Source organism: Oncorhynchus mykiss, chromosome 26 (genome assembly GCF_057628025.1).
Source record: "Oncorhynchus mykiss isolate SJ-2025 chromosome 26, ASM5762802v1, whole genome shotgun sequence".
NCBI classification, from domain to species: domain Eukaryota; kingdom Metazoa; phylum Chordata; class Actinopteri; order Salmoniformes; family Salmonidae; genus Oncorhynchus; species Oncorhynchus mykiss.
The window spans coordinates 20,241,345-20,268,714 of NC_143047.1; the positions used below are offsets into that span (position 1 = coordinate 20,241,345).

General features: G+C 42.5%; 1 protein-coding gene across 4 annotated transcripts; it reads left to right on the top strand.

The window, feature by feature from the left end:
- Nucleotides 1-351: 351 nt before the first annotated feature.
- LOC110506107 (tyrosine-protein kinase Fes/Fps-like) lies at nucleotides 352-27,370 on the top strand. Of its 4 annotated transcripts, none has more exons than XM_036963972.2 (19): nucleotides 352-638; nucleotides 2,191-2,508; nucleotides 3,557-3,730; nucleotides 8,189-8,285; nucleotides 8,536-8,719; nucleotides 10,434-10,571; nucleotides 10,683-10,802; nucleotides 13,942-14,064; nucleotides 15,506-15,701; nucleotides 20,950-21,027; nucleotides 22,012-22,221; nucleotides 22,418-22,540; nucleotides 23,596-23,649; nucleotides 23,772-23,890; nucleotides 23,981-24,075; nucleotides 24,170-24,293; nucleotides 25,483-25,640; nucleotides 26,064-26,186; nucleotides 26,909-27,370. In XM_036963972.2, the coding sequence occupies exons 2-19, from the start codon at nucleotides 2,284-2,286 to the stop codon at nucleotides 27,058-27,060; spliced, it is 2,493 nt and encodes an 830-aa protein (XP_036819867.1). In that variant the 5' UTR covers nucleotides 352-638; nucleotides 2,191-2,283; the 3' UTR covers nucleotides 27,061-27,370. The 4 variants fall into 4 exon arrangements, with proteins under 4 accessions (XP_036819867.1, XP_036819868.1, XP_090078535.1 ...); XM_036963973.2 differs by having other exon boundaries at nucleotides 355-638; nucleotides 2,248-2,508; XM_090222409.1 differs by having other exon boundaries at nucleotides 427-638; nucleotides 10,483-10,571.

Below are 27,370 nucleotides of genomic sequence, written 5' to 3' on the forward strand. Positions count from 1 at the left end.
ACGCCAGGGTAAACCTACACGAAATTCCCTATGGGAAAGTGAATGGAGGAAAACTATTAGAACAATTTCCCCGTTTGCCCACTAGGTTTTATGGGTATTATGACTCATACTGTGGTCATTAACAATTCCTTTAATTTATATTTATGGTGCATTCTTATGCATGTACATTTCATACTAATACATTCCATTGTGCTGTAGGCAGGTGTTCTACAGCATTTTCAGAAAGTATCATTTTGGATCATGAGTGTCACTTGGGCAAGTGCTGTAGGCCAACCGCTGCTCAAGCTAATGATGCGTTCCAACTTAGTCACCTGCTTACCTCAATGATTGTCCCTGTCTATCCACCCAGTTAATGAGATGTTATGTTCTTGAACTGTGCTGTACCAAGCCTTCCGTCCCGAAGAGGACGCAGTCACTCACCTCCCCAGTCAGTCCCGCTGTGGTAGGACAGCGCTAGCTTCCTGCTTTTATGTTTCTGATGCGAGTATGGTCGCGGAGCCAGACCAGTGATATCAGTAGTAACTCACTGTAACAGTTTCTGTCCGCACAATTAATGCCTCCTCGATAAGAATCGTCATAGCCTTACATATGCTATAAATCCTTGAAATTTAGGAGTGGACTGCTTGCAATAACCTGAGGTGAGAATATTTTTTTCGGACAACGTAAACTCATAGTACACTACACTACAGTATACTATTATTGAACTCTTAATGATAGCCTACATGGGCTATTGATAATGATACCATTTGTATCGGATTCAACAGCAAGCTACACATGCACATATCACCTATGTAGTTAGATAAAGGATTTTGTGTAATCGAATTTCGATCAAGGTAAATTCATCATCAGGGCGCGTTTACATGTTCAGTTGTTGGTTTCGTCAACATATTACTCATCCCTGCTGTATGTACGCAAAACAAATGTATAGATTCAACGTGCAATAATTTCAAAGATTTTACTGAGTAACAGTTAATATAAGGAAATCAGTAAATTGAAATAAATAAATTAGGCCCTAATCTATGGATTTCACATGACTGGGAGTACAGATATGCATCTCTTGGTCACATATACCATAAAAAAAGAAGGGGCATGGATCAGTAAACGTATCTGGTGGGACCATCATTTGCCTCATGCAGTGGGATACATCTCCTTCACATAGTGTTGATCAGGCTGTTGATTGTGGCCTGTGGAATGTTGTCCCACTCCTCTTCAATAGCTTTGCGAAGTTGCTGGATATTGGCTTGAACTGGAACGTGCTGTCATACACGTTTCTCCAGAGCATCCCAAATGTGCTCTATTTGGTAACATGTCTGGTGAGTATGCAGGCCACAGAAGAACTGGGACATTTTCAGCTTCCAGTAATTGTGTACAGATCCTTGCGACATGGTGACATACATTATCATGCTGAAACATGAGGTGATGGCAGCGGATGAATGGCATGACAATGGGCCTCAGGATCTCGTCACCATATCTCTGTGCATTCAATAAAATGCATTTGTGTTTGTTGTTCATAGCTAATGCCTGCCCATACCATAACCCCACCGCCACCTTGGGGCACTCTGACACTTTGACATCAGCAAACCTGCATTCCTGCAGTCAGCATGCCAATTGCACGCTCCCTCAATTCAAGAGATCTGTGGCATTGGGTTGTGTGACAAAACAGTACATTTTAGAGTGGCCTTTTTTTGTCCTTGGCCATCAGGTGGATGGATTATCTTGGTAAAGGAGAGTGGTTATGGATGATGCCAGAATTCCAGTAGGCTGCATTATGTTAAGCCTCAAGTCCAACTTATTTTAATGTTTTTCTCTGTAATAGTATAATAAACTCACTTAGTAAAATTATACTAAAACGAAAAAAAACAGTTTAGAGCCATGTCACACTTCTCAGCACTTCTGTATTTCAAGAGGAAGTGCTGCCTAACTGTTTTCTCCCTTTGAAATAAATCACCCAGAAGTGAAACCCTCCACATGCCACATTTGCTCAGTTACACAAATACAACTTGTTTAAATAACCAGTTGTGTAGTCTTGGAATTCTTATTTAAACACCTTGGCCTCACTAAGTTGAACTAATTCAAATGACTCTACAGTCCGGTAAAGAAAGTACACCCAAAGGCCAGAGTCTAGACTGAGAGGATAAATCCCATGCATTCTCATTCAGTTTTTCTTTTCATCTTCCTGCACCTTATTAGCCAGGTCACGTGTGTGGTTCATTCACTCAAATCCACTCCAGTGTCTACTGTCTACAGTTTGACTGGGTTCCCACTCCTCTGGGTGCATATCTGATGGGGTTTGGGGAGGACCTGTGGTGTCCCCAGGCCCACGCGGCCCTGATGCGGCTGCAGGACTCGGAGCTGCGTCTGATGGAGGTGATGAAGAAGTGGATGAGCCAGCGGTCCAAGAGCGACCGGGAGTTCTCTGTTCAGCTGCACCAGATGGCTGCCATGGTTGAGAAACTGGAGGGGCCCCAGCCTGGGGGAGGACTGGACTACATCAGCCAGCTCAACCAGGTTCTTTACGGGTCCTTCCATTTGATTGACATCTTTTGTTTTGAATGAAACTTTTTATACATATTTGCCCATCATAGAAGTGGTCAGAAAGTAACTTTTTGGACTTGAATGCCAAAATATTTAGAAGATAGAAGTGCTCAGTGTTGACCCATTTTCCATACCTCACCCCAACATGAGACATCCATGTCTTCATCACTGGAAAATATAAACGGTTGGGTTTGATAGTGACAGTTGTTTTAAATTATACTGTCAATCTTCCATAGGAAACCTATTGAATATAGATAAAAGAATAGCCATTCCTATTTAAGTTGACATTCCACGGTGGGTGGATCAGTGGCCATCTTTGTTCAATGATGTACCATCTAAATGGCAGTGGTCTGGGATATGTCCATTTTATGAATTCTATTTCTATAATTGAAATGACATTCACCCTGTATTCAAAAGTATACTGCGTCTCAACCAATGGCGGGCACAATATAAACATCTCAGATTCTGTAAAATAGGGTCTAAGCTACAACATAAGCCAAAACAAAAAAACAGCGTAATTTACTTGTTTGTAGGTAATTGATGTTAAAGGGTTTGACAACCCTGTTTACATTTTTTTATTATGTCAAACTCAACCGTTTATCTTTTCCAGTGATTAAGGCATGTATAGTATGCCTCATGGTAGGGTGGGGTAGGCAAAATGGGTTGACTTTGAACACGGGTTGACTTTGAATCTCCTAAATATTTTTGCACTCCGGTCCAAAAAGTCAATTTTCTGACCACTTTCTGACCATGGGCAAATATGAATGGGAACTTTCATTCAGTGATTGAAATCAAATGGAATGACCCCTACACTATATCAGTGGGTTTTAGCAAGCTCATTGGTTTAGACATTAGGCCACATCCACCCCCAGCTGCAAAGTGGACTTGACATTTCAACAGTATTGATGATTGAGCATTACGTTTGATCAGTAGATGGTGATACGCAGAGTATTCTCTTTATTAATTCGGTCTCTTTCTCTCTCTCTCTCTCTCTCTCTCTCTCTCTCTCTTCCTCTTTCAGTCGTGGGGTGTGCTGGTGGCTCAGACTGAGAGTTTGAGTCGTGTGATGCGGCGGCAGTCTGAGGACCTGCAAGTTGGGCCTCTCAGCAAACTGACCCTGCTGATCAGAGACAAGCAGCAGCTCAGGAAGACCTACGCAGAGCAGTGGAGCCAGCTCAGCCAGGAGCTCAGCAGGGTCAGACACACACACACAACTACACAGATACACATACACACACACACAAACAGATGAACATATCACTATGTAAAACTCAATTTGCCCTGATAAATATTACCAGGAACTTTGTAGTCCTCCACCAAACACCTTGTCAGTTTGCTTTCAAAGTGGGAAGTAGCTTCCACTTTCACATGCTGGCTTTCAGCCAAATGCTTGTGCTGGAGAAATATGCAGTAGCCTACAGTGTTGAAAAAATCACACAAATTTACTGAGAGTGGTGCTATTTCTGAGTCTTGTTTGTACAGTGCCTTGCAAAAGTATTCATCACCATTGGTGTTTTTCCTATTTTGTTGCATTATAACCTGTAATTTAAATAGATTTTGGAGGGGATTTCAGGTAATGGACATACACAAAATATTCCAAATTGGTGAAGTGAAAAAAATTACTTGTTTCAAAAAAACTAAACAAAAATTACAACTGAAAAGTGGTGCGTGCATTTTTTATTCACCCCCTTTGCTATGAAGTCCCTAAATAAGAGCTGGTGCAACCAATTACCTTCAGAAGTCACATAATTAGTTAGATTGTACACAGGTGGACTTTATTTAAGTGTCACATGATCTCAGTATATATATACACTTGTTCTTAAAGGCCTCAGAGTCTACACCATCACTAAGCAAGGTGCACCACCAAGCAAGCATCACCATGAAGACCAAGGAGCTCTCCAAACAGGTCAGGGACAAAATTGTGAAGAAGTACAGATCAGGGTTGGGTTATAAAAAATATCTGAAACTTTGAACATCACACGGAGCACCATTAAATCCATTAATAAAAAATGGAAAGAATATGGCACCATAACAAACCTGCCAAGAGAGGGCCACCCACCAAAACTCACGGACCAGGCAAGGAGGGCATTAATCAGAGAGACAACAAAGAAACCAAAGATAACCCTGAAGGAGCTGCAAACCTCCACAGCAGAGATTGTAGTATCTGTCCATAGTACCACTTTAAGCCGTACACTCCACAGAGCTGGGCTTTATGGAAGAGTGGCCAGAAAAAATCCATTGCTTAAAGAAAAAAAAGAAGAAAACAGGTTTGGTGTTCGCCAAAAGGCATGTGGGAGACTCCCCAAACATATGGAAGAAGGTACTCTGGTCAGATGAGACTAAAATTGAGGTTTTTGGCCATCAAGGATAACGCTATGTCTGGCACAAACCCAACACCTCTCATCACCCCGAGAACAATCATCCCCACAGTAAAGTATGGTGGTGGCAGCATCATGCTGTGGGAATGTTTTTCATCCGCAGGGACTGGGAAACTGGTCAGAATTGAAGGAATGATGGATGGTGCTAAATACAGGAATATTCTTGAGGGAAACCTGCTAAAGCAACACTCGAGTGGTTTAAGGGAAATGTAAATGTTTTGGAATGGCCTAGTCAAATCCCAGACCTCAATCCAATTGAGAAACTGTAGTATGACTTAAAGATTGCTGTACACCAAGTTATCCGTTTTTTGTGTGTTCTAGTTTGTTTCACAATAAAAACATATTTTGCATCTTCAAATTGGTATGTTGTGTAAATCAAATGATACAAACTCCACAAAAATCAATTCTAATTCCAGGTTGTAAGGCAACAAAATAGGAAAAATGCCAAGGGGGTGAATACTTTCCCTAGCCACTGTAGCTCATACTGTATTTGGTTTGTTTGTTATGAGTTCTGATGGTTTCTTTGGTTACCACTCTATTTTAGAGACAGTATACATCTCTATGTAGAGCCTTTTGCCACTGATCTTGTCAAACAGGAAATGTACAAATAACAATGATCAAAGATCCTGTAACACAAAGGGCTATTACTGTGACTATTAATATTACTATTATAAAGGCGTATTGTGCCGAAAGAGCTTACGTAGGAATACTGTTATCACCTGAAACAAACAGTCAAAACAGACGGTCACCTAATCTCTGAAATATGATGTGCTTAATATGAAGATCATGGCATAGGTTGCAAAGAAAGCTGTTTTAAACGTTGGGCTTGAAATAGTTAAATGAATCACAAATGTGTGAATTTAATGCATTTCCTTTTCACCAGTGTGGATGTGCAGCAGGCGCTCCTCTTTGAGATGCAGAGCTGCACAGTTATTGTAACTTCATTAACAGACAGCACTCAGTTGAAATGACAGCCAATGGGATGTAACTGAGTTTGGCCATTGTTGTCTAATTGAGAATTGCTCTTGCATAGCAAATGCATTTTGATGAACAAAAGCCATCAGGGACTTTAATATGACAATAGTTTTTGCCCTTTCCGTGATTTATATCATTACCATATTATGGCGAGCAAATGATGTGTTAATCTTTAATGAATTCCTGGGTTTATGGGTTGCAGTTCGTACGTTTCCTGGGTCAGGTTTTGCCTTAGTACCTTGTACAGTGCACTACAAACAAGTCACAGACCTAATGCAGACATCCTCTGCACTTTGGTAGTGCAAGGTATAATTAACCTTTTGTGAACTTTTGTGAAACGTCACAGCACTGTTGAAAAATATATGGCAACTAGAAATCAACTGGATGGTGTTCAGAGATAGATGGGAGGGGTTGAGTGGAGTTGAAGGATGGTATTAAAACAAACAAGATAACTATTGTAAAATATACTGTGTCCGTAAATCAATCAATCAATCAATCAATCAAATATATGTCACAAAGTGCTATACAGAAACCCAGCCAAAAATCCTAAAGGACAAGCAATGCCGATGTAGAAGCACGGTGGCTAGGAAAAACTCCCTAGAAAGGCAGGTATCTAGGATGAAAGTGGAAATGATGCAGACAATTACATTGATGGAAGCTACAATCTATCTGTAATATTAAAGCTGATCTACCCCTTAAAAATATATATGTATAGTTATAATTAACCTTAGGTCAGTGGTCACCAACCGGTCGAACGCAATCGACTGGTCGATCTCAAGGCATTCCTCATCGATCACCAAACATTTCTGTAAATAAAACTACGATAAAGCCTTGTTCCTATTATTTTTTTTGTGCTGTTGGTGGTAGGTGCACTTCATTCAGCAGCCCCAGTCCCGGGAAGGCAAAGTGTTCCCATTTTGAACCATTTCATGTCTGAAGGTAGAACTCCTAGAGAGCAAATCAAGTGCACCGGCGTCTTCACAGAAAAGTTGATACCTATGAAATGTAAAAACTTCTAAAACGATGGCTATGAAGACTCAATGAGTACAGCAAAGAGCTGCTGTTTTCATGAGTAAGTTCTTGTTTAAGTTGTTATTCAGAACTGTCAACATTTTGTTCAACATTTTGTTCAACACTTTTATAAGCCATAAAATACACTTTCTCCATAATTCCACTCATGCTACAAACAGCACTGCAGCTGCAATGAATGAGTGTAGCAAATTTTCAATAAGCTTGCATTGTTGTTATTATTAGCGGATTTTTTTAATATCAAGGAATATTTAACTTTCTCTGGTCATAGGAAGAACAACATGAATTGGTACATGAGGCAGAAATAATGCAGTGTGACTTGAGTTTTGCCATCAGCTAGAAGACTGTTCTCTTTTCTCAGCGGAGGGACCGCTGCTCCCTCCCTCTCCTCAGACTGACCATCAGATGCTGGCCATCAGTCCAGTAATAAATATATAATAATATTATGTTCACTCAGCTCACCGCCTCACAAGTACTACATCAAATGATCTATTACCAGTGTGATCATATACCTACATTTTTTAAATATAATTTCAAAAATTTCTGAGAATAACATAATTGGCAGGGCATTTCAAGCATAGCCAATATGCAGTGATAATGTATTGGGCCATCCGAGCCTACTGCACAAACATCATTGCTACAGAACTGTTTTTAATTGGTTAATGTAGGCGTATGTTTTTTAAGTAATGTTTTAAAACATTTTTTAACATGCATGCTCAACTTGTGTTTTGACTCAGAAAGTGATCTTGACTCAGAAAAGGTTGGTGACCACTGCCTTAGATGGTGGCTAATGGAAATGTTAAGGGTAAAAAAATGAAGTCAAACCAGTTTCTGTTACCAGGGCCTCTCTGACGTCACCGACCACTTCCTGTGTGCTTCTACTTCTGAGTTGAGAGGTGTTGGGATACAGACCGGTAGGGTCTGGGTCCCGGTCTTTCCTGTCTGGTCTTTCTCCTCTCTCTTGTCTGTCTGTGTTGTCTCAGAGGTGGTAAAGCTGGGGTCAAACAAAAGCCTGCATTGTGAAGGCACTCCTGCTTTTAACAAACCACACCCGTATCACTTGTTTGTACAGTATCACCTCCACTCCTTTTTAACTCCCCTCCTTTCCCTCTCTGATGACGGTGCTGTGTGGTTAGATAGTAGAAATGTATTTGAGGACTCTCATTGTCCTCAGAGAGTGGCTGAATATCTCTCTACTCATCCCTTTTGTTCTTCAATTTATGCACCTTGTTTGGATGAGGTAACACTAATATACCCTTTCCATTTGTCAGGTGACCCAGACAGAGCTGGAGAGGCTGAAGGCCAGCTATAGACAGCTGGTGAGGGATGCAGCGCAGGCAAAGAGGAAGTACCAGGAGGCCAGTAAAGGTGGGGAAGCTCACTCTGTCTGGCTCCGTCTCATTTCTCCAAACAGCACAGACACACTCTCACTTTGACTGACTGAAAGGATTACATTCTGGACAACAGATGACCATTACCTCCTGATGATTCACCGAATTAACACAGTTGATCATATTACTAGTGACTATTTGTCATGTGTATTGTTTTTCCATTCTATGCTACATTTGTGTGTGTTCTACTGATATATATATATATATTATGTCTTATGTTTCTTTAGATAAAGAGCGTGAGCGTGCAAGGGAGCGCTATGTGAAGGCTACTCTGAGGCTCCATGAGCTTCATAATGAGTATGTGCTGTCAGTCAGAGCAGCCCAGGTGTACCATCAGCACCACTACAGCCAGGCCCAACCTGCCCTGCTCATGGCACTACAGAGCCTACAGCAGGAGATGGTACTCGTACTGTAAGTGTATGTGTGTGAGGGAAAAGCACAACTCTGTCAGTGAATTCCCAGTCAGTGATGAGATCATATTGTGTGTGTGTCCACCGTGGTAGGAAAGTACTGTGACTATGGTCATCCTATTGTTACACTGCATGGTTTTGTATCTCACCTAATATCCTTCCCTTTTGATAAGAATTCAAGCACTCTCATGGGAAGTTTGATATAATAGTTTTTGGCTGTTGTCCAAACCCACTAATGTAATCAATACTGGCCCTGGAGACCCACAGTGTGTTTCAGCCCAGTACTATACATACAGTGCCTTCGGAAAGTATTCAGACCCCTTGACTTTTTCTACATTTTGTTACGTTACAGCCTTATTCTAAAATGGATTAAATAAAACAATTTCCTCAGCAATCTACACACAATACCCCATAATGACAAAGCGAAAACTGTTTTTTATAAATTTTTGCACAATTAAAACAAAAAACTGAAATACCTTATTTAGATAAATATTCAGACCCTTTGCTATGAGACTCGAAATTGAGCTCGGGTGCATCCTGTTTCCATTGATCTTCCTTGAGATGTTTCTACAACTTGATTGGAGTCCACCTGTGGTAAATTCAGTTGATTGGACATGATTCGGAAAGGCGCACACACCTGTCTATATAAGGTCCCACAGTTGACAGTGCATGTCAGAGAAAAGCCATGAGGTCGAAGGAATTGTCCGTAGAGCTCTGAGACAGGATTGTGTTGGCACAGATCTGGGGAAGGCTTCCAAAACATTTATGCAGCATTGAAGGTCCCCAAGAAAACAGTTGCCTCCATCATTCTTAATTGGAAGAAGTTCGGAACCGCCAACATTCTTCCTAAAGCTGGCCGCCTGTCCAAACTGAGCAATCGGGGGTGAAGTGTGGTGGCAGCATCATGCTGTGGGGATGTTTTTCAGCAGCAGGGACTGGGAAACTAGTCAGGGTTTGAGGAAAAGATGAACGGATCAAAGTACACAGAGATCCTTGATGAAAACGTGCTCTAGAGAGCTCAGGATTTCAAACTGGGGTGAATGTTCACCTTCCAACAGGACAACGACCCTAAGCACACAGCCAAGACAACTCAGGAGTGGCTTCAGGACAAGTCTCTGAATGTCCTTTAGTGGCCCGGCCTTGAACCCAATCGAACATCTCTGGAGAGACCTGAAAATAGCTGTGCAGCAACACTCCCCATCCAGCCTGACAGAGCTTGAGCGGATCTGCTGAGATGAATCGGAGAAACTCCCCAAATACAGGTGTGCCAAGCTTGTAGCGTCATACCCAAGAAGACTGGAGCCTGTAATCGCTGCCAAAGGTGCTTCAACAAAGTACTGAGGAAAGGGTCTGAATACTTATGTAAATGTGATATTTCAGGTTTTTTTTTTTAAAGAATTAGCAAAAAATGTCTAAACAGTTGTTGCTTTGTTATTATGGTGTATTGTGTGTAGATTGATGAGGGGAGAAACAATTTAAACAATTTTAGAATAAGGCTGTAATCTGACAAAATGTGGAGAAATGTAAGGGGTCTGAATACTTTCCGAAGACACTGACCTATTTAATAACGGATCATCAAGCCTTTGATTAGATGAAGCAGGTGCGTTAGTGCTGAGCTAGAAAAAAAGCCTGCACACCCAGTGGGTCCCCAGACCAGGGTTGAATAATACTGCCCTGACCTCTACCAGACCTTTGACTTTTTCCCTGTAACCCAGGAAGGAGATCCTGCAGGAGTACTATGACATGTCCAGTATGCTCCAACAGGAGGTGGTATCTGTCCACGAGGAGATGTCTACTGCTCTGAAGGCCATAGAGCCACACAAAGAGTACGAGAGTTTCATCCATCAGAACAGGTATTCGGCTGCAAGTTGCTCTAGATAAGAGAATATGTTAAATGACTAAAAGGTAAATATGCTGATCTTAGTGCAGTCAAGAGGCTGAAAAGTTTCACCGTGTGTGTTCAGGTCTGTAGGGGAGGTTCCGGTGTGTGTGGAGTTTGACTCTGGTCTTCTGGAGAACACAGATCGACTAAAGACTGGAGAGCTGGAACTAAATGAGCTTACAGTGGAGGGGATCCAGCACAGGTTAGTTTATACGCAAACACAGACACAGCGCAATCAAAAAGTATTCAGACCCCTTGACTTTTTCCCCATTTTGTTAAGATACAGCCTTATTCTAAAATGTATTCATTATTTTTTCCCCTCATCAATCTACATACAATTCCCCATAATGACACAGTGAAAATAGTTTTTTATTAAAAAAAAATGCACATTTATAAAAATAGAAATACGTTATTTAAATAAGAATTCAGAACCTTTGCTATGAGACTCGAAATTGAGATCAGGTGCACCCTTTTTCCATTGATCATCCTTGTGATGTTTCTACAACTTGATTGAATTCCACCTGTGGAATCAATTGAATTGATTGGACATTATTTGGAAAGGCACACACCTGTCTATACAGTATAAGATCACACAGTTGACAGTGCATGTCAGAGAAAAACCAAGCCATGAGGTCGAATAAATTGTCCATAGAGCCCCGAGACAGGATTGTGTCGAGGCACAGATCTGGGGAAGGCTACCAAAACATTTCTGCAACTTTGAAGGTCCCCAAGAACAGTGGCCTCCATCATTCTTAAATGGAAGAAGTTTGGAACCACCAAGACTCTACCCAGAGCTGGCCACTCAGCCAAACTGAGCAATCAGGGAATAAGGGTCATGGTCAGGGAGGTGACCAAGAACCCGATGGTCACTCGGACAGAGCTCCGGAGTTCCTCCGTGGAGATTGGAGAACCCTCCAGAAGGAGAATCATCTCTGCAGCGCTCCACCAATCAAGCCTTTATGGTAGAATGGCCAGACGGAAGCCACTCCTCAGTAAAAGGCACATGACAGCCCGCTTGGAGTTTGCCAAAAGGCACCTAAAGATTCAGATCATGAGGAACAAGATTCTCTGGCCTGATGAAACCAAGATTGAACTCTTTGGCCTGAAGCATGATGGTGGGAGCATCGAGCTGTGGGGATATTTTTCAGCAGCAGGGACTGGGAGACTAGTTAGGATTGAGGGAAAGATGAACAGAGCAAAGTACTGAGAGATCCTTGATGGAAACCTGCTCCAGGCCACTCAGGACCTCTGACTGAGGCAAAGGTTCACCTTCCAACAGGACAACTACCTTAAGCACACAGCCAAGACAATGCAGCAGTGGCTTTGGGACAAGTCTGAATGTCCTTGAGTGGCCCAGCCAGAGCCCGGACTTGAACCCAATCGAACATCTCTGGAGAGACCTGAAAATAGCTGTGCAGCGATTCTCCCTATCCAGTCTGACAGAGCTTGAGAGGAGTTGCAGAGATGAATGGTAGAAACTCCCCAAATACAGGTGTGCCAAGCTTGTAGCGTCATACCAAGGAAGAATCAAGGCTGTCGTCGCTGCCAAAGGGGCTTCAACAGAGTACTGATTAAGGGTATGAATACTTATGTACAGTGGCGCAAAAAAGTATTTAGTCAGCCACCAATTGTGCAAGTTCTCCCACTTAAAAAGATGACTGAGGCCTGTAATTTTCATCATAGGTACACTTCAACTATGACAGACAAAATGAGAAAAGAAATCCAGAAAAACACATTGTACATACACACACACGCTACCGGTCAAAAGGTTTAGAACACCTACTCATTCAAGGGTTTTTCTTTATTTTTTACTATTTTCTACATTGTAGAATAATAATGAAGTCATCAGAACTATGAAATAGCACATATGGAATCATGTAGTTACCAAAAAAGTGTTAAGCAAATGAAAAAATATTTTAGCTTCTTCAAAGTAGCCAACATTTGCCTTGATTACAGCTTTGCAGATTCTTGGCGTTCTCTCAATCAACTTCACCTGGAATGCTTTTTCAATTGGGTTGAGGTCGGGTGATTGTGGAGGCCAGGTCATCTGATGCAGCACTCTATCATTCTCCTTCTTGGTCAAATAGTCCTTACACAGCCTGGAGATGTGTTAGGTTATTGTCCTGTTGAAAACCAAATGGTAGTCCCACTAAGCACAAACCAGATGGGATGGCATATCTCTGCAGAAACTGTGGTAGCCATGCTGGTTAAGTGTGCCTTGAATTCTAAATAAATTACGGACTGTGTCATCAGCAAAGCACCATCACACTTCCTCCTCCATGCTTCACGGTGGGAGCTACACATGCAGAGATCACCCGTTCATTTACTCTGCATCTCAAATTGGGACTCAACAGACCAAAGGACAGATTTCCACCGGTCTAATGTCCATTGCTCGTGTTTCTTGGCCCAGTAAGTCTCTTCTTATTATTGGTGTCCTTTAGTAGTGGTTTCTTTGCAGCAATTCGACCAGCAATTCGTCTTATTCATGCAGTCTCCTCTGAACAGTTGATGTTGAGATGTCTGTTACTTGAACTCTGTGAAGCACTTATTTGGGCTGCAATTTCTGAGGCTGGTAACTCTAATGAACTATTCTCTGTACAGAGGTAACTCTGGGTCTTCCTTTCCTGTGGCGGTCCTCATGAGAGCCAGTTTAATCATAGCGCTTGATGGTTTTTGCGACTGCACTTGAAGAAACTTTAAAAGTTCTTGAAATTTTCCAGATTAAAATAATAATGGACTGTCTTTTCTCTTTGCTTATTTGAGCTGTTCTTGCCATAATATACTAAATAGGGCTATCTTCTGTATACCACCCCTACTTTGTCACAACACAACTGATTTGGCTCAAACGAATTAAGGAAAGAAATTCCACAAATTAACTTTTATCAAGGTACACCTGTTAATTGAAATGCATTCCAGGTGATTACCTCGTGAAGCTGGTTGAGAGAATGGCAAGAGTGTGCAAAGCTGTCATCATGGCTACTTTGAAGAATTTCAAATATAAAATATATTTAGATTTAGACACTTTTTTTTTTTATTACTTCGTGATTCCATATGTGGTATTTTATAGTTTTGATGTCTTCACTATTGTTTATTATTCTACAATGTAGAAAATAGTTTTAAAAAATACCTGTAATGAGTAGATGTGTCCAAACGTTTGACTGGTACTATATATATATCACACACACACACACACACACACACACACACACACACACACACACACACCACACAACACACAACACACACACACACACACACACACTCTCACTCTCTCTCAACACCAACAACACATTTCACCCCTTTGTCCCCCTTCTCTCCCCATGTCTCTCCCCCTCTACCAGGTTGACTGTAGTGGAAGAGGAACTGCTGTCTCTTGCTGGTAATGTGGTTTCCCAACAGGCCTCAGTCAACCAACTGGAGTTGGAGCTGGAGGCAGAGGAAGAGGGCATCAAACGGGGTCAGAGGTGAGGTGATATCCACATGTACAGGAAGGTCCAACTTTACATGGGCAAGCATACTTGGTAAGCACTTAGGCAGATGTAGTGTAATTAGATAGTACTTACAGCTGTTATACCTGATAATATGATAATTTATCCTGGGTAAACAGAATAGAATTATATTTCTATGGTCTGAACCAGGATAAAGTTGGCTCTGGCTGCACCAAACCACTGTCTTCACCAACACTGACTAGAAATAAAAGAGTAATGAATTTTGGCGTTGATCTGCATCATATCTGTGCAGTGTGTTGATCTCCTTTCAACGGTGGTGTTCATCTGCATCTCTCCTATCAGAGTAGTTTAGTCTGCTCTCCTCTCTGCTATGGCTGGCTAAGCTGGCTGCTCTCTGGGGGACAGACTCACTATGCCTTATGAATATAACATGGTGATATATGAGGAGACTTTTCAAGCTTCTCCTCTCATTTGTCTTGGTTTAGATGCCTGTCCGCTGTTATTAGAAGTTACTAATAAGCTCTTCGTGCATAGATGGAGCAGCTGTGTTGACTGACACTAGCCTAATGTTCTCTGGTGCCGAGGGAAACATGCCTCTCCTTAAGCAGTCATGAGTTTGATGAAACACTTTGGAAATCAACAGATACAGACAATGCTTCCTAGATTAGTAAATAACTATTTTACCCAAGTGGTGATGTTAGTTGATGTAGCAGTGTAATATCTGAAAGTTAAGTAAGGAAGAATTCTGTCCACAAATATACCCACATATCTATTATATGTCAAATGTTTATGATTAGTGAATGCCATCATGTATTTAATTTGTTAGATACTCCCTATTAGCTGAAATATATATTTTTACAAAGCCATTTTAGCTATCGCACTAGCTGATTGGTTCAAACAGATTCACAAATCATGGGAATTTGTCACACTATGAAGACGTCTCCCTACAAGGCTCGTGCCTGGTCTGGTCTGCTCCCATGTGAGAAACGTGCTAACAAACATTTGTGCTATGAACTAAATAAATACTGCACTCTGACCCACAAAACCTCTTCACTAGATTCATGATAGTGTTGTTAGACAAAGTAAGGATAGTGAACTTCAAAACGTGATGTAGTTTTATAGGAATTTGCAGCTGTTGTTGAGTAAATACATCTGCTACCTTCTGACATGACTTACGGCATCTTTAACCCTACTTCTCCCATATAGAATATCTCAATTAAACTATACTGTTGGTGAGTGCCCTGCGGAAGTGATATGGCTAAGGTGTAGGAGATGGGCCAGTGAACCAGCATTCTTGTGTAAAACCATCGGGCATGTCAGTTACGCTGTAAATATATTGACAGTGAGGCGACAGTCAATGGAATTGTTGCTACTTGTTGTAATGGAAACACATTGTTCCACAGTATCATCACAATGCTTTAATTGATGAGCTGACAGGCTGCTTCTCTCTCTGCAGGGTTTACCAGTTCAGTAAGAGGCATGCATTGGAGGAGAGCCGACAGCAGGTGATGCTGTCCCTGGGAGCTAGAACTAGGCTGGAGGCACAGAGGTTGCTGCTGAAGGGGAAGCTGGAATGGCTGGGATCCAGTGAACCCCCTCCTGCCTTGGGGCTGGAAGAGGACCGTATCTCCCTGTCCTCCATCACCTCTAGTGTAGGTCTCTCTCTCTCCCTCTCTCCCTCTCTCTCTCAAACACACACACACACACACCCTCTGATCCCTGCCACTCATCTGAAAGAGATACCATGCTTCCTGTGGTTGAGATGATCTCTGTCCCTTGTGTCTGTTTCATTGTCTTGTCTATTATGGGAACCTGACCTGTGATTGCACTCATTGTGTAAGATGTTGTAAAACATGACGTTATTGGCTCTTGTTCGTTTCTAGTCCTCCATTGTGTGTTCAGAGTTCAGGTTCTACTCATTCATTACAGTACCTTGCAAAAGTATTAACCCCTTGGCGTTTTTCCTATTTTGTTGCATTACAACCTGTAATTTAAATGGATTTTTATTTGGATTTCATGTAATGAACATGCAGAAAATAATCCAGATCAGTGAAGTGAAATAAAAAAAATTACCTGTTTCAAAAATTCAAAAAAATAAAAAACAAAGTGGTGCGTGCATATGTATTCACCCCCTTTGCTATGAAGCCCCTAAATAAGATCTGGTGCAACCAATTACCTTCAGAAGTCACGGAATTAATTAAATAAAGTCCACCTGTGTGTGTCACCTGATCTGTCACATGATGTCAGTGTATATATACACCTGTTCTGAAAGGCCCCAGAGTCTGCAACACCACTAAGCAAGGGGCACCAACAAGCAAGCGGGACCATGAAGATCAAGGAGCTCTCCAAATGGGTCAGGGACAGAGTTGTGGAGAAGTACAGATCAGGGTTGGGTTATAAAAAAATATCAGAAACTTTTAACATCCCACGAAGCACCATTAAATCCATTAATAAAAAATGGAAAGAATATGTCACCACATCAAACCTGCCAAGAGAGGGCCGCCCACCAAAACTCACGGACCAGGCAAGGAGGGCATTAATCAGAGAGGCAACAAAGAGACCAAAGATAACCCTGAAGGAGCTGCAAAGCTCCACAGTGGAGATTGTAGTATTTGTCCATAGGACCACTTTAAGCCGTACACTCCACAGAGCTGGGCTTTACGGAGGAGTGGCCAGAAAAAAAGCTATTGCTTAAAGAAAAAAAGAAGCAAACATGTTTGGGGTTCACCAAAGGGCATGTGGGAGACTCCCCAAACATATGGAAGAAGGTACTCTGGTCAGATGAGACTAAAATTGAGCTTTTTGGCCATCAAGGATAATGCTATGTCTGGCACAAACCCAACACCTCTCATCACCCGAGAACATCATCCCCACAGTGAAGCATGGTGGTGGCAGCATCATGCCGTGGGGATGTTTTTCATCGGCAGGGACTGGGAAACTGGTCAGAATTGCTGCTAAATGCAGGGAAATTCTTGAGGGAAACCTGTTTCTGTCTTCCAGAGATTTGAGACTGGGACGGAGGTTCACCTTCCAGCAGGACAATGACCCTAAGCATACTGCTAAAGCAACACTTGAGTAGTTTAAGGAAAACATTTAAATGTCTTGGAATGGCCTAGTCAAATCCCAGACCTCAATCCAATTGAGAATCTGTGGTATGACTTAAAGATTGCTGGAAATCAGTAGGAACCCATCCAACTTGAAGGAGCTGGAGCAGTTTTGCCTTCAAGAATGGGCAAAAATCTCAGTGGCTAGATGTGCCAAGCTTATAGAGACATATCCCAAGAGACTTGCAGCTGTAGTTGCTGCAAAAGGTGGCTCTACAAAGTATTGACTTTAGGGGGGTGAATAGTTATGCACCCTCAAGTTCTTTTTTTTTGTCTTATTTCTTTTTTGTTTCACAATAATACAAAAGATGTTGCATCTTCAAAGTGGTAGGCATGTTGTGTAAATCAAATAATACAAATCCCCCAACAATAGTCATCATGCCAGGTTGTCCTGAGGCATGGTCCTAGGGCTCAGGTCCTCCGAGAGAGTTAAAGAAAGAGAGAATTAGAGAGAGCATACTTAAATTCACACAGGACACCGGATAGAACAGGAGAAGTACTCCAGATATAACAAACTGACCCTAGCCCCCCGACACATAAACTACTGCAGCATAAATACTGGAGGCTGAGACAGGAGGGGTCAGGAGACACTGTGGCCCCGTCCGATGATACCCCCGGACAGGGCCAAACAGGAAGGATATAACCCCACTTTGCCAAAGCACAGCCCCCACACCACTAGAGGGATATCTTCAACCACCAACTTACCATCCTGAGGCAAGGCCGTGTATAGCCCACAAAGATCTCCGCCACGGCACAACCCAAGGGGGGGGCGCCAACCCAGATTACACTGACAGTCTCACACAAACCCATTCACACACACACACACACACACACCGACGCCATACACACATAATTTCACAATATTCATATGCTGCTACTCTGTTCTTTATTTTACTCTTATTGTTATCCATTCTGATGCCGAGTCAAGGTACCCTGCCTTTATGTACACATCTACCTCAAATACCTTGTACCCCTGCTCAGTGACATGGTACTGGTACTCCCTTTTATACAGCTTCATTCTTGTGTTACAATTTGTATTTTTCTTATTTTCTTATTTATAACTGTGCATCGTTGGGAAGAGCTCCTAAGCTTAGTGTTTCATAGTATTCTAATACAAACTGATTTGATTGAGTACAGCACAGTAAAGAAAACTTAATAGGTCAGTACTGTACTTTACAGTATAGTAGAGTTTAGTACACTACAGTAGAGCACCCTAGAGTAGAGTACAGTATACTTTATTGTATAGTACTATACTTCACTGTACTGAACTCTGCTGTGCTGTACTGAACTCTACTGTGCTAATCTGTGATGTACAAACTTGTGAAACATAGACGTCTATGATTGGTACAGATTTGGTGTGGTCCGGACCAACCAAATTTCATCTTGTTTTGGGGCGGTGCTCATTAGAATAATAGCCGGTATGTAGAATAATACCCAAACAGGATACATCACCATGAAGAGAATGCCATTCATGATTATGCATGTCTGTATAGTAGAGTTCAGCACCCATGATGTCATTATGTTACCATCACTCTGTTACCGGGTGGTAATCCACTTCACTTACTGTAGTTCAATATCCAAAATAGAGATTTTTTTCAAACTCAAGGTATCATGCTATAGCTGACACCCCAATCTTTCTGCAGACATCTTTGAATCTTAATTTGTAGTAGATATTTAAGAGTTTTTGGAAAACGTGGTCACATAAAAAAACTGAAGGAGATTTTACAGTCATTCTGTTAACTTCTTATGACTGCAGGGGCAGTATTGAGTAGCTTGGATGAAAGGTGCACAGAGGTGCCCATATTCAACGGCCTGCTCCTCAGTCATAGTTGCTAATATTTGCATATTATTATTAAAATTGTATTGGAAACACTCTGAAGTTTCTAAAATTGTTTGAATTTTGTCTGTGAGTATAACAGAACTCATATAGCAGGCAAAAACCTGAGAAATTCCACTTCCTGTTTTTTTTCTTCTGGGGGTGGCAGATTTTCAACCAAGGTCTCATTGAAATTACAGCGAGATATGGATGAGTTGTCACTTCCTACGCCTTCCACTACATGTCAACAGTCAATAGAACTTTGTCTGATGACTAATGTGAAGGGAGGTCGAATGAGACAGGAAATAGTCACCACTGCCACGAGTTGACCATGCATTCACTATGCGCGTTCACAGGTAAAGGACCTGCGTTCTACCGGTCATCTGAAGTCATTCTAATTCTCCGGTTGGTACGTTATTCAAGATATATGTAAACACCATTCTAAAGATTGATTCAGTACATCGTCTGACATGTTTCTACTGACTGTTACGGAACTTTTGGACATTTCGTCACGTTATAGTGGACGCGCTTTGTGACTTTGGAATTGTTTACCAAACGCGCTAACCAAAGTAGCTAATTGGACATAAATAACAGACATTTTCGAACAAACCAAGCATTTATTGTGGACCTGGGATTTCTAGGACTGCATTCTGATGAAGTTCATCAAAGGTAAGGAAACATTTATCATATATTTTCTGGTTTCTGTTGACTCCAACATGGAGGCTAATTTGGCTTCTGTTCTGATTGCCGTCTCAGATTATTGCATGTGTTGCTTTTTCCGTAAACTTTTTTAAAAATCTGACATAGTGGTTGCATTAAGGAGAGGTATATCTATAATTCCATGTGTATAACTTGTATTATCATCTACATTTATGATGAGTATTTCTGTTGAAACGATGTGGCTATGCAAAATCACTTGATGTTTTTGGAACAAGTGAATCTAATAAGCCAATGTAAACTCAGATTGTTTTATATAAATATGAACTTTATCAAACAAAACATGCATGTATTGTGTAACATGAAGTCCTATGAGTGTCATCTGATGAAGATAATTCAAGGTTAGTGATTCATTTTATCTTTATTTCTGCTTTTCTGTGAATGCTATATTTCGCTGGAAAATGGCTGTGCTTAGTGTGGTTTGGTGGAGACCTAACATAATCGTTTGTAATGCTTTCGCTGAAAAGCCTATTTGAAATTGGAAACTTTGGTGGGATTAACAACAAGATTACCTTTACAATTATATAAGACACATGTATGTTTTAGGAATTGTAATTATGAGATTTCTGTGGTTTGAATTTGGCGCCCTCTATTTTCACTGGTAGTTGTCATATCGATCCCGGTAGTGGGATTGCAGCCATTTAACAAACTTTACATCTGCACTGTTCTTGCAGTAAATGTGTTTTTGTAAAATTATGTGGAAATGTTTAGAAGTACTGCTTGTGCATAGAGTTGTATGACTTGTTTAACATTGCAATCAGTGGTTTTTGTTTGGCATACTTTTAAATAAAAAAATTCCAGCGTCATTCTGCTGCCGTGGAATTGCCCTTATGTAACCTTACAGTTTAACTAGAAGGCATCTGAACTACTGACTGACTCAACCAGTCTGTTCTGTACTGAGGACAACCTATTCTCGTGTCTCGTTCAGACAAAACCATCTCTATTGAAACAGAGGCATGATTGAGGATCTTGGTGCTTTGCATACTTTGCTGTCTGTCATGGTGTTGACTCGAGTGCATTCCTTCACTCATCGTGCTGTTTTATCCAGATCCGCCCTAAAGCAAACAAGTATTTTCTTCTTTGATATTCTCTACTCATCATTTTTGTAATGTTTTGTGATATTGTGACATTCTCTCCTCATCTGTGGATTATGTTAAGTGTTTCTGAGTGCTGTTACATGTTGTTATTATTAACACAGGTACTGGTGGTGATGAGCATTCCTAAAAGAGAGGTTGATGATGGTTGTGCTCTGTGTTGTTTCAGGAGAGGGACGGCCTCAGAAACCTCAGTGTGGACGGCATCATTAGCCACCTTAGTGGCCTGTTCAAACCCAAATACACGGTCAGTGATGTAACATACAGTGTTCATAAATAGTCAGCTATGGTCATACATACTACACAGTTGTGGTCATACCACTGATGCAGCATACACAATCTGTTATGTTCCTACACGGTCAACTATGGTCATTCATTGTCTGTGAGGCATTATTGTGATCACCCCTGTCACAGATGGACCTGTTCTGTTTTCACCCACCTGCTGCCTTTGATTTATCTGTCTCTGTCTATTCAAACAACTCAAGTCAGACAGTCAAACAGTTCCCTTGTCAAACAGCAATTGGCCGTGTTTTCTATGTAAGCCAAACTGTTCAGAGTAGGACTCCAGTAGTAAAACGCCTTGTTTCTCATCTGTCTTTCCTCTTTATCTATCTTATCTCTAGAGATGTTTGTTGTAGTATGCCTTATCTTGTCATCTGAACAGTAGGGTCTTTTTGAATTGGCGCCATGTTGTCTGTAGTAAACAAAAAATCACTAGGTATCCATGTGTGTGGTCTTTAGATATACATTGTATTGTTTTTGAGCAGTGTGTTTTGTATCTCCTGATCAATGTTGTTGGCAGCTGTATCTTCCTTGTATCTAGTCTCCTTGGCAGTGTATTGTTGCCCTGTCTATGTATTCGTCTGTGATGTAGTGGTAACAAAGTTGGTGGGTAAACTCTGATCGCCGGTTGTGGTGAAAAATGTAATCCTTCCTATTCTTTCAATGCATTTATTCCGCAAAAGGTGTGTAAACTGCTGGGCAAAAAAAAAGGTGTGTAAACTGTGTTGACTTGTTTACCCTCCACTACACCACTGGATGTACTTTAGTAGTGTTTGTTCCCCTGAATCTCATCTAGAGAGACACGTGTGGGACTCATGCATCTCAAACCGCACTAATCTCACATTGAAATCAATCTATTGTTTATGAATGAGCCTCACAGTGGGCGCTCCATGCCCAGGTCCCTCCTTACCTGGCCCCTCATTGACCTTGCTGTGTGAACCCCCTCCAGGTGCCCCCTGCCCTGTCCCCAGTCCCAGAGGTAGAGCGCCCCCTGGAGCAGCAGAACTGGTACCACGGAGTCATCCCCAGGCTTGAAGTCCAGGAGCTGCTGAGGTGTGATGGAGACTTCCTGGTCAGACAGAGTCAGGGCAAACAGGAGTATGTCCTCTCTGTCCACTGGGCTGGCTCTTGCAGGCACTTCCTTATCCAGAGCACAGACGTGAGTGAGTGAGTGAGTGAGTGAGTGAGTGAGTGAGTGAGTGTGCGTGTATTTACAATATGATCATGTCTGTACAGTTTGTATGGTTATAAAGTGTGTGTGTGTGTGTGTGTGTGTGTGTGTGTGTGTGTGTGTGTGTATTTACAATATGATCATGTCTGTACAGTTTGTATGGTTATAAAGTGTGTGTGTTTAGAATATGTACCGCCTGGATGGAGAGGGATTCCACACCGTTCCCATGCTGATGAACCACCTGGTCTCGTCACACCAACACGTCACCAAGAGGTCCGACATTGTCCTGAAGAGACCTGTCCTAAAGGTAACGCACCTGCTGCCCACACACACACACACACAGGTCAACTATAATCTGTTGTCGATCTTGTTTTACCTTTGTTGAAAAGTCCATTGTTTTGTTTTATTGTGTTTAATTCAAGGTTCCCCAATGCTTTATTTGTCTAAGTATTTCTTAAATATAACGTTATTAGTTTCACTTAACTAAATAAGGATTACATTACACTCCCACATGTTGAGTTATCTTTCTCTAGTAGTTCTGTAATTACATAATGGACTCCTTTATTTTTATTGTACCTTTCATTTATCAGGGAGTTATACTTTTACAGATGAATTACGTAAAATGTTATCTCAGATGGTGTTCTAAATCTGTCCACAGTAAAAGCCCTCAGATGCCCTTCTCATTCTGTGCTGTGGGACATGTGGCTGTTGGTTAATGCTTCCAACAGGTTGAGAATAACGATGCGGCCATCAATTAAGTCTGGGGCCTAGAAAAGTGTTGTTATTGGGCCCCGTGTCTCCGTTCCTGTGTGCTGGTGTTGGGTGGACCTGTGGGTTTAGGGAGATGTGTGAGTCAGGGGGTGTTCTTGTATGTATATATGTAGGCCTATGTTTTGTGTGTGTGTGGAATAGCGACTTTGTAGTGTGTGCAAAACACTGTGTGTGTGTGTGCCTGCATGCGCACCTCTCCTGAGCATGTTGGGAGCGAATGGGCTCGGAACACACCTGCTCTGCTCACCACTCTGTGTGTAGCAGCTGTCTCAGCGTTAGGATCCATCAGATTTTAATGAGCTCCCAAGATCCACATACTCATACTTGCTCTTCATCCTCCTGCAGATTGCTATACATACCACACTCACATGTTCTCTAGAGTCTAGAGCTGCATACATACTGTACTACCCCCATGCTGCCCATCAAAAGGGCTCCAGTGTTTTTCACACACTACAAGGTCTCCATTCTACACACACACACACTATTTTACACAATGCAGTTTTAGAAGTTTGTCCGAAATGCTCTACCCATTCAGAAGGAACAGCAGCACCGGTGTCTCTGATTGGTTCCTCTCTATCTCTCTCCCTCCAGGACAAGTGGGTTCTGGAACACGATGATGTCATCCTGGGGCAGAGCATTGGCCGGGTGAGCTCACCACCTGTGGAATGTCTGTTTGGAGTTATGAGAGGCTCTGATTGTCAGGTTGGCATTCTGTTTTTGTTTTAGCCAAGATCCAGAATGAAGCCAGATGTGTGTCTGTTGTCCAGGGTAACTTTGGAGAGGTGTACAGTGGTCGTCTGCTTTCTGATAACACACCTGTAGCTGTGAAAGCCTGCAGAGAGAACCTGGCCCCAGAACACAAGAACAGGTTCCTTATGGAGGCCAGGTCAGTCTGTTTCTCTCCCTCTCTCGTTCTCGTTCTCAGTCTCTCTCTCATTCACATTGACCTTGCTGTCTCTCTCTCTCTGCTGTGCAGGATCCTGAAGCAGTATGACCATCCTAACATAGTGAAACTGATTGGTGTCTGCACACAAAAACAACCCATCTATATCATTATGGAGCTGGTACAGGGTGAGCCAATCTGTCGAGGGCCTTTACAATCTAACCACAGCTACAGTACATTCTATCATTACAATGGACTAATAAAGTGTGTGTGTTCTGCCAGGGGGAGACTTCCTGTCCTTCCTGCGCTGTGAAGGTCACAACCTGAAGTCAAATATGCTGGTGAAAATGGCAGAGAATGTGGCATCTGGCATGGAGTATCTGGAGAGCAAGAAATGCATCCACCGGTGAGAGGCTAGGGAGATGGATCTAGTCTTCCCAGCTATGGAGCTGTATGAAGGCTGACATACAACAAGATTACATTTCCTTTGATTGCACAATTTATTCTAGATGATGAAACAGATTGAGGTTTTTGGGACAGTGAAGTTAACCCAGTGTGCAGGGGTTACTGAAGCCTATAGCGTAGGAATGACCCTAGGAGTGTTAAGCTGCTGTGTCGCTGAGGAGGTAGTAGAGGAGCAGAGGACGTAGGGCTCAGAGCCCTAGCTCCTGGCTCATCAGAGGAGTGCTGGATAATTAACCCAGCAGGAACACATCCAGGCTGGATGCTCCAGCCCCCGTTACCCTCTAACACTCCTCCTAACACTGCATGTCAAACTTCCCCCGCTCACTACTATACCCTGCATCATGGAGCCCACAGATGACAAGAGGGGCTGATTTTCTCTCACTTATTTATCGGCTGTCATTTGCTTCCTTCACTCGCTCTGACTCTCGCTCTCTTTCTCTCTCTCTGTCTCGCTCTCTCTCTGGCTCTCTCTCTGGCTCTCTCTCTCTGTCTCTCTCTCCCTGGCTCTCTCACTGGCTCTCTCACTGGCTCTCTCTCTGGCTCTCTCTCTCTCTCTCTGGCTCTCTCTCTGTTTCGGTCTCTCTCTGTCTCGGTCTCTCTCTCTGTCTCGGTCTCGGTCTCTCTCTCTCTGTCTCTCTCTCTCTGTCTCGGTCTCTCTGTCTCGGTCTCTCTCTCTGTCTCTCTCTCTGTCTCGGTCTCTCTCTCGGTCTCTCTCTCTGTCTCGGTCTCTCTCTCTGTCTCGGTCTCTCTGTCTCGGTCTCTCTCTCTGTCTCGGTCTCGGTCTCTCTCTCTCTGTCTCTCTCTCTCTGTCTCGGTCTCTCTGTCTCGGTCTCTCTCTCTGTCTCTCTCTCTGTCTCGGTCTCTCTCTCGGTCTCTCTCTCTCTCTCGGTCTCTCTCTCTGTCTCGGTCTCTCTCTCTGTCTCGGTCTCTCTGTCTCGGTCTCTCTCTCTGTCTCGGTCTCTCTCTCTCGGTCTCGGTCTCTCTCTCTGTCTCGGTCTCTCTCTCTGTCTCGGTCTCTCTCTCTGTCTCGGTCTCTCTCTCTGTCTCGGTCTCTCTCTCTGTCTCTCTCTCTGTCTCGATCTCTCGCTCTCTGTCTCGGTCTCTCTCTGTCTCTCTGTGTGTGTGTGCAGGGACCTGGCTGCCCGTAACTGTCTGGTGGGAGAACAGAGCAGGGTGAAGATAAGTGACTTTGGGATGTCTCGCGAGCAGCAGGACGGGGTCTACTCTGCCGCGGGGGGCCTCAAACAGATCCCTGTCAAATGGACAGCCCCCGAAGCCCTCAACTATGGTACCTGGCTCTGCCCCGCGCCCACAACACTCACAACCATCCCTTTCTCCCCTCCTCTCTTTATTCCTAAATCTCTATTTGTATATCCCAAGGTTAGAGAACTCACTAAACACGGCAACAACCTGTCAACCCAGACATCATTCCGTACCCTGTGATCAGTGTACTGCTTTTGTATTTCTCTGAAATGTCATCTCTAACAGACACACGCTGAACTGGGGTTGGAGTGCTGGCGAAACATAGAAGAGTTCTGTCAGAAAGAAAGTCGGAACATACCTTTTGGGGCTTAGAGGAAGTTTCATTTTTAAAACTTTATCACTACTTTTCTCAGGCTGTGATTGTGAAATAGTGTGCTGTAGTACAGTTGAATAGGATCATCATCAAATGTAATAGCTGTCTCAATGCTGCCCCCTGCCTGTGTTTCAGGGAGGTACTCCACGGAGAGTGACGTGTGGAGTTTTGGAGTTCTCCTATGGGAGATATTCTCCAGGGGAGTCACCCCCTACACCAGCATGTCCAACCAGCAGACACGGGACGAGGTGGAGAAAGGTACCAGCGAGTCATTGAGATTTCTAACATGAGTCAGAATTTGCTCTGTAGGAGTTTCAAGTTTTAATGTCACATGAACAAGTGCAGTGAAATGCCTTTCTTGCAAACTCAAATCTCAACAATGCAATGTAATACTGGACCAAAAAAACACGAGAAATATGAGGAACACAATAAGTACGTAAGCATATTATATACAGGGTCAATTCCAATACCATGTTTACAATGTGCAGGGATACTGGAGTGATGGAGGTAGATATGTATAGGGGTAAGGTGACAAGGCACCAGGATATAAGATAAACAGAGTAGCAGCAGCTTGTATGCGAGTTGGTGTGTGTCGAGTCAGTATAAATGTATGTGCATATTATGCGTGAGTGAGCAGTTGGAGTGAGTGTGCAGGACTCTGTGAGTGTGCAGGACTCTGTGAGTGTGCAGGACTCTGTGAGTGTGCAGGACTCTGTAAGTGTGCAGGACTCTGTGAGTGTGCATAGACAGTGCAAAAATAAAAAGGTCTATAAGGATACAAGGTTAACTCAGACAGTCCGTGTAACTAGTTTAGGAGTAGAGATGCAACATTATAGAAGTGTATAGAACAGACATGACTCTGGGTAGAATATGGAGTTAGGTCAGCTCTATACAGGCGTCCAAAACATTACACCCCTCTGGATTAACCCCAGGTGAAGCCAACCTGATGTCCAATCATGCTCTCCTGTCCCGTCTCCTAGGATACCGGATGCTAGCCCCAAACTCCTGTCCTCCAGATGTGTATGCCGTTATGTGTCGCTGCTGGCAGTACGACTCCAGGAACCGGCCGTCCTTCAGCAAACTCAGGACCGAACTCAGTGCTTTATACCAGAAACTGTCCTTACTCAAGTGACTTGTTTGATTCTCTTTTACCTTTTTATATGGAGCAGATGTTAGCCTTTATTTAATATTCATTGATTATAGAGAACCAGTTGCTATGTGATTTTGAATTTACCATATTTAAGTAGTGATGATCCAACAGGCTGTGAGACCACAGGTAATATAAGTACACAGGACATGTGTGTATTGAAAACATTGGTACCATATTCTACAAAGTAGCATATTCTATATCTGTTGAATATTGCTATTGTTTACTGTATTACGTTACTGTAAATGTACAAATTGAATGTTTTTATTAAATCAGCTTTAAAGAGTTGATGGGA

Coding starts and splice junctions, on each gene's coding strand:
- LOC110506107 (XM_036963972.2), top strand. CDS start 2,284: ATGGGGTTTGGGGAGGACCTGTGGTGTCCCCAGGCCCACGCGGCCCTG. Junction 14,065..15,505: donor GGCATCAAACGGGGTCAGAG/GTGAGGTGATAT, acceptor CTCTCTCTGCAG/GGTTTACCAGTTCAGTAAGA. Junction 24,294..25,482: donor AGCAAGAAATGCATCCACCG/GTGAGAGGCTAG, acceptor GTGTGTGTGCAG/GGACCTGGCTGCCCGTAACT.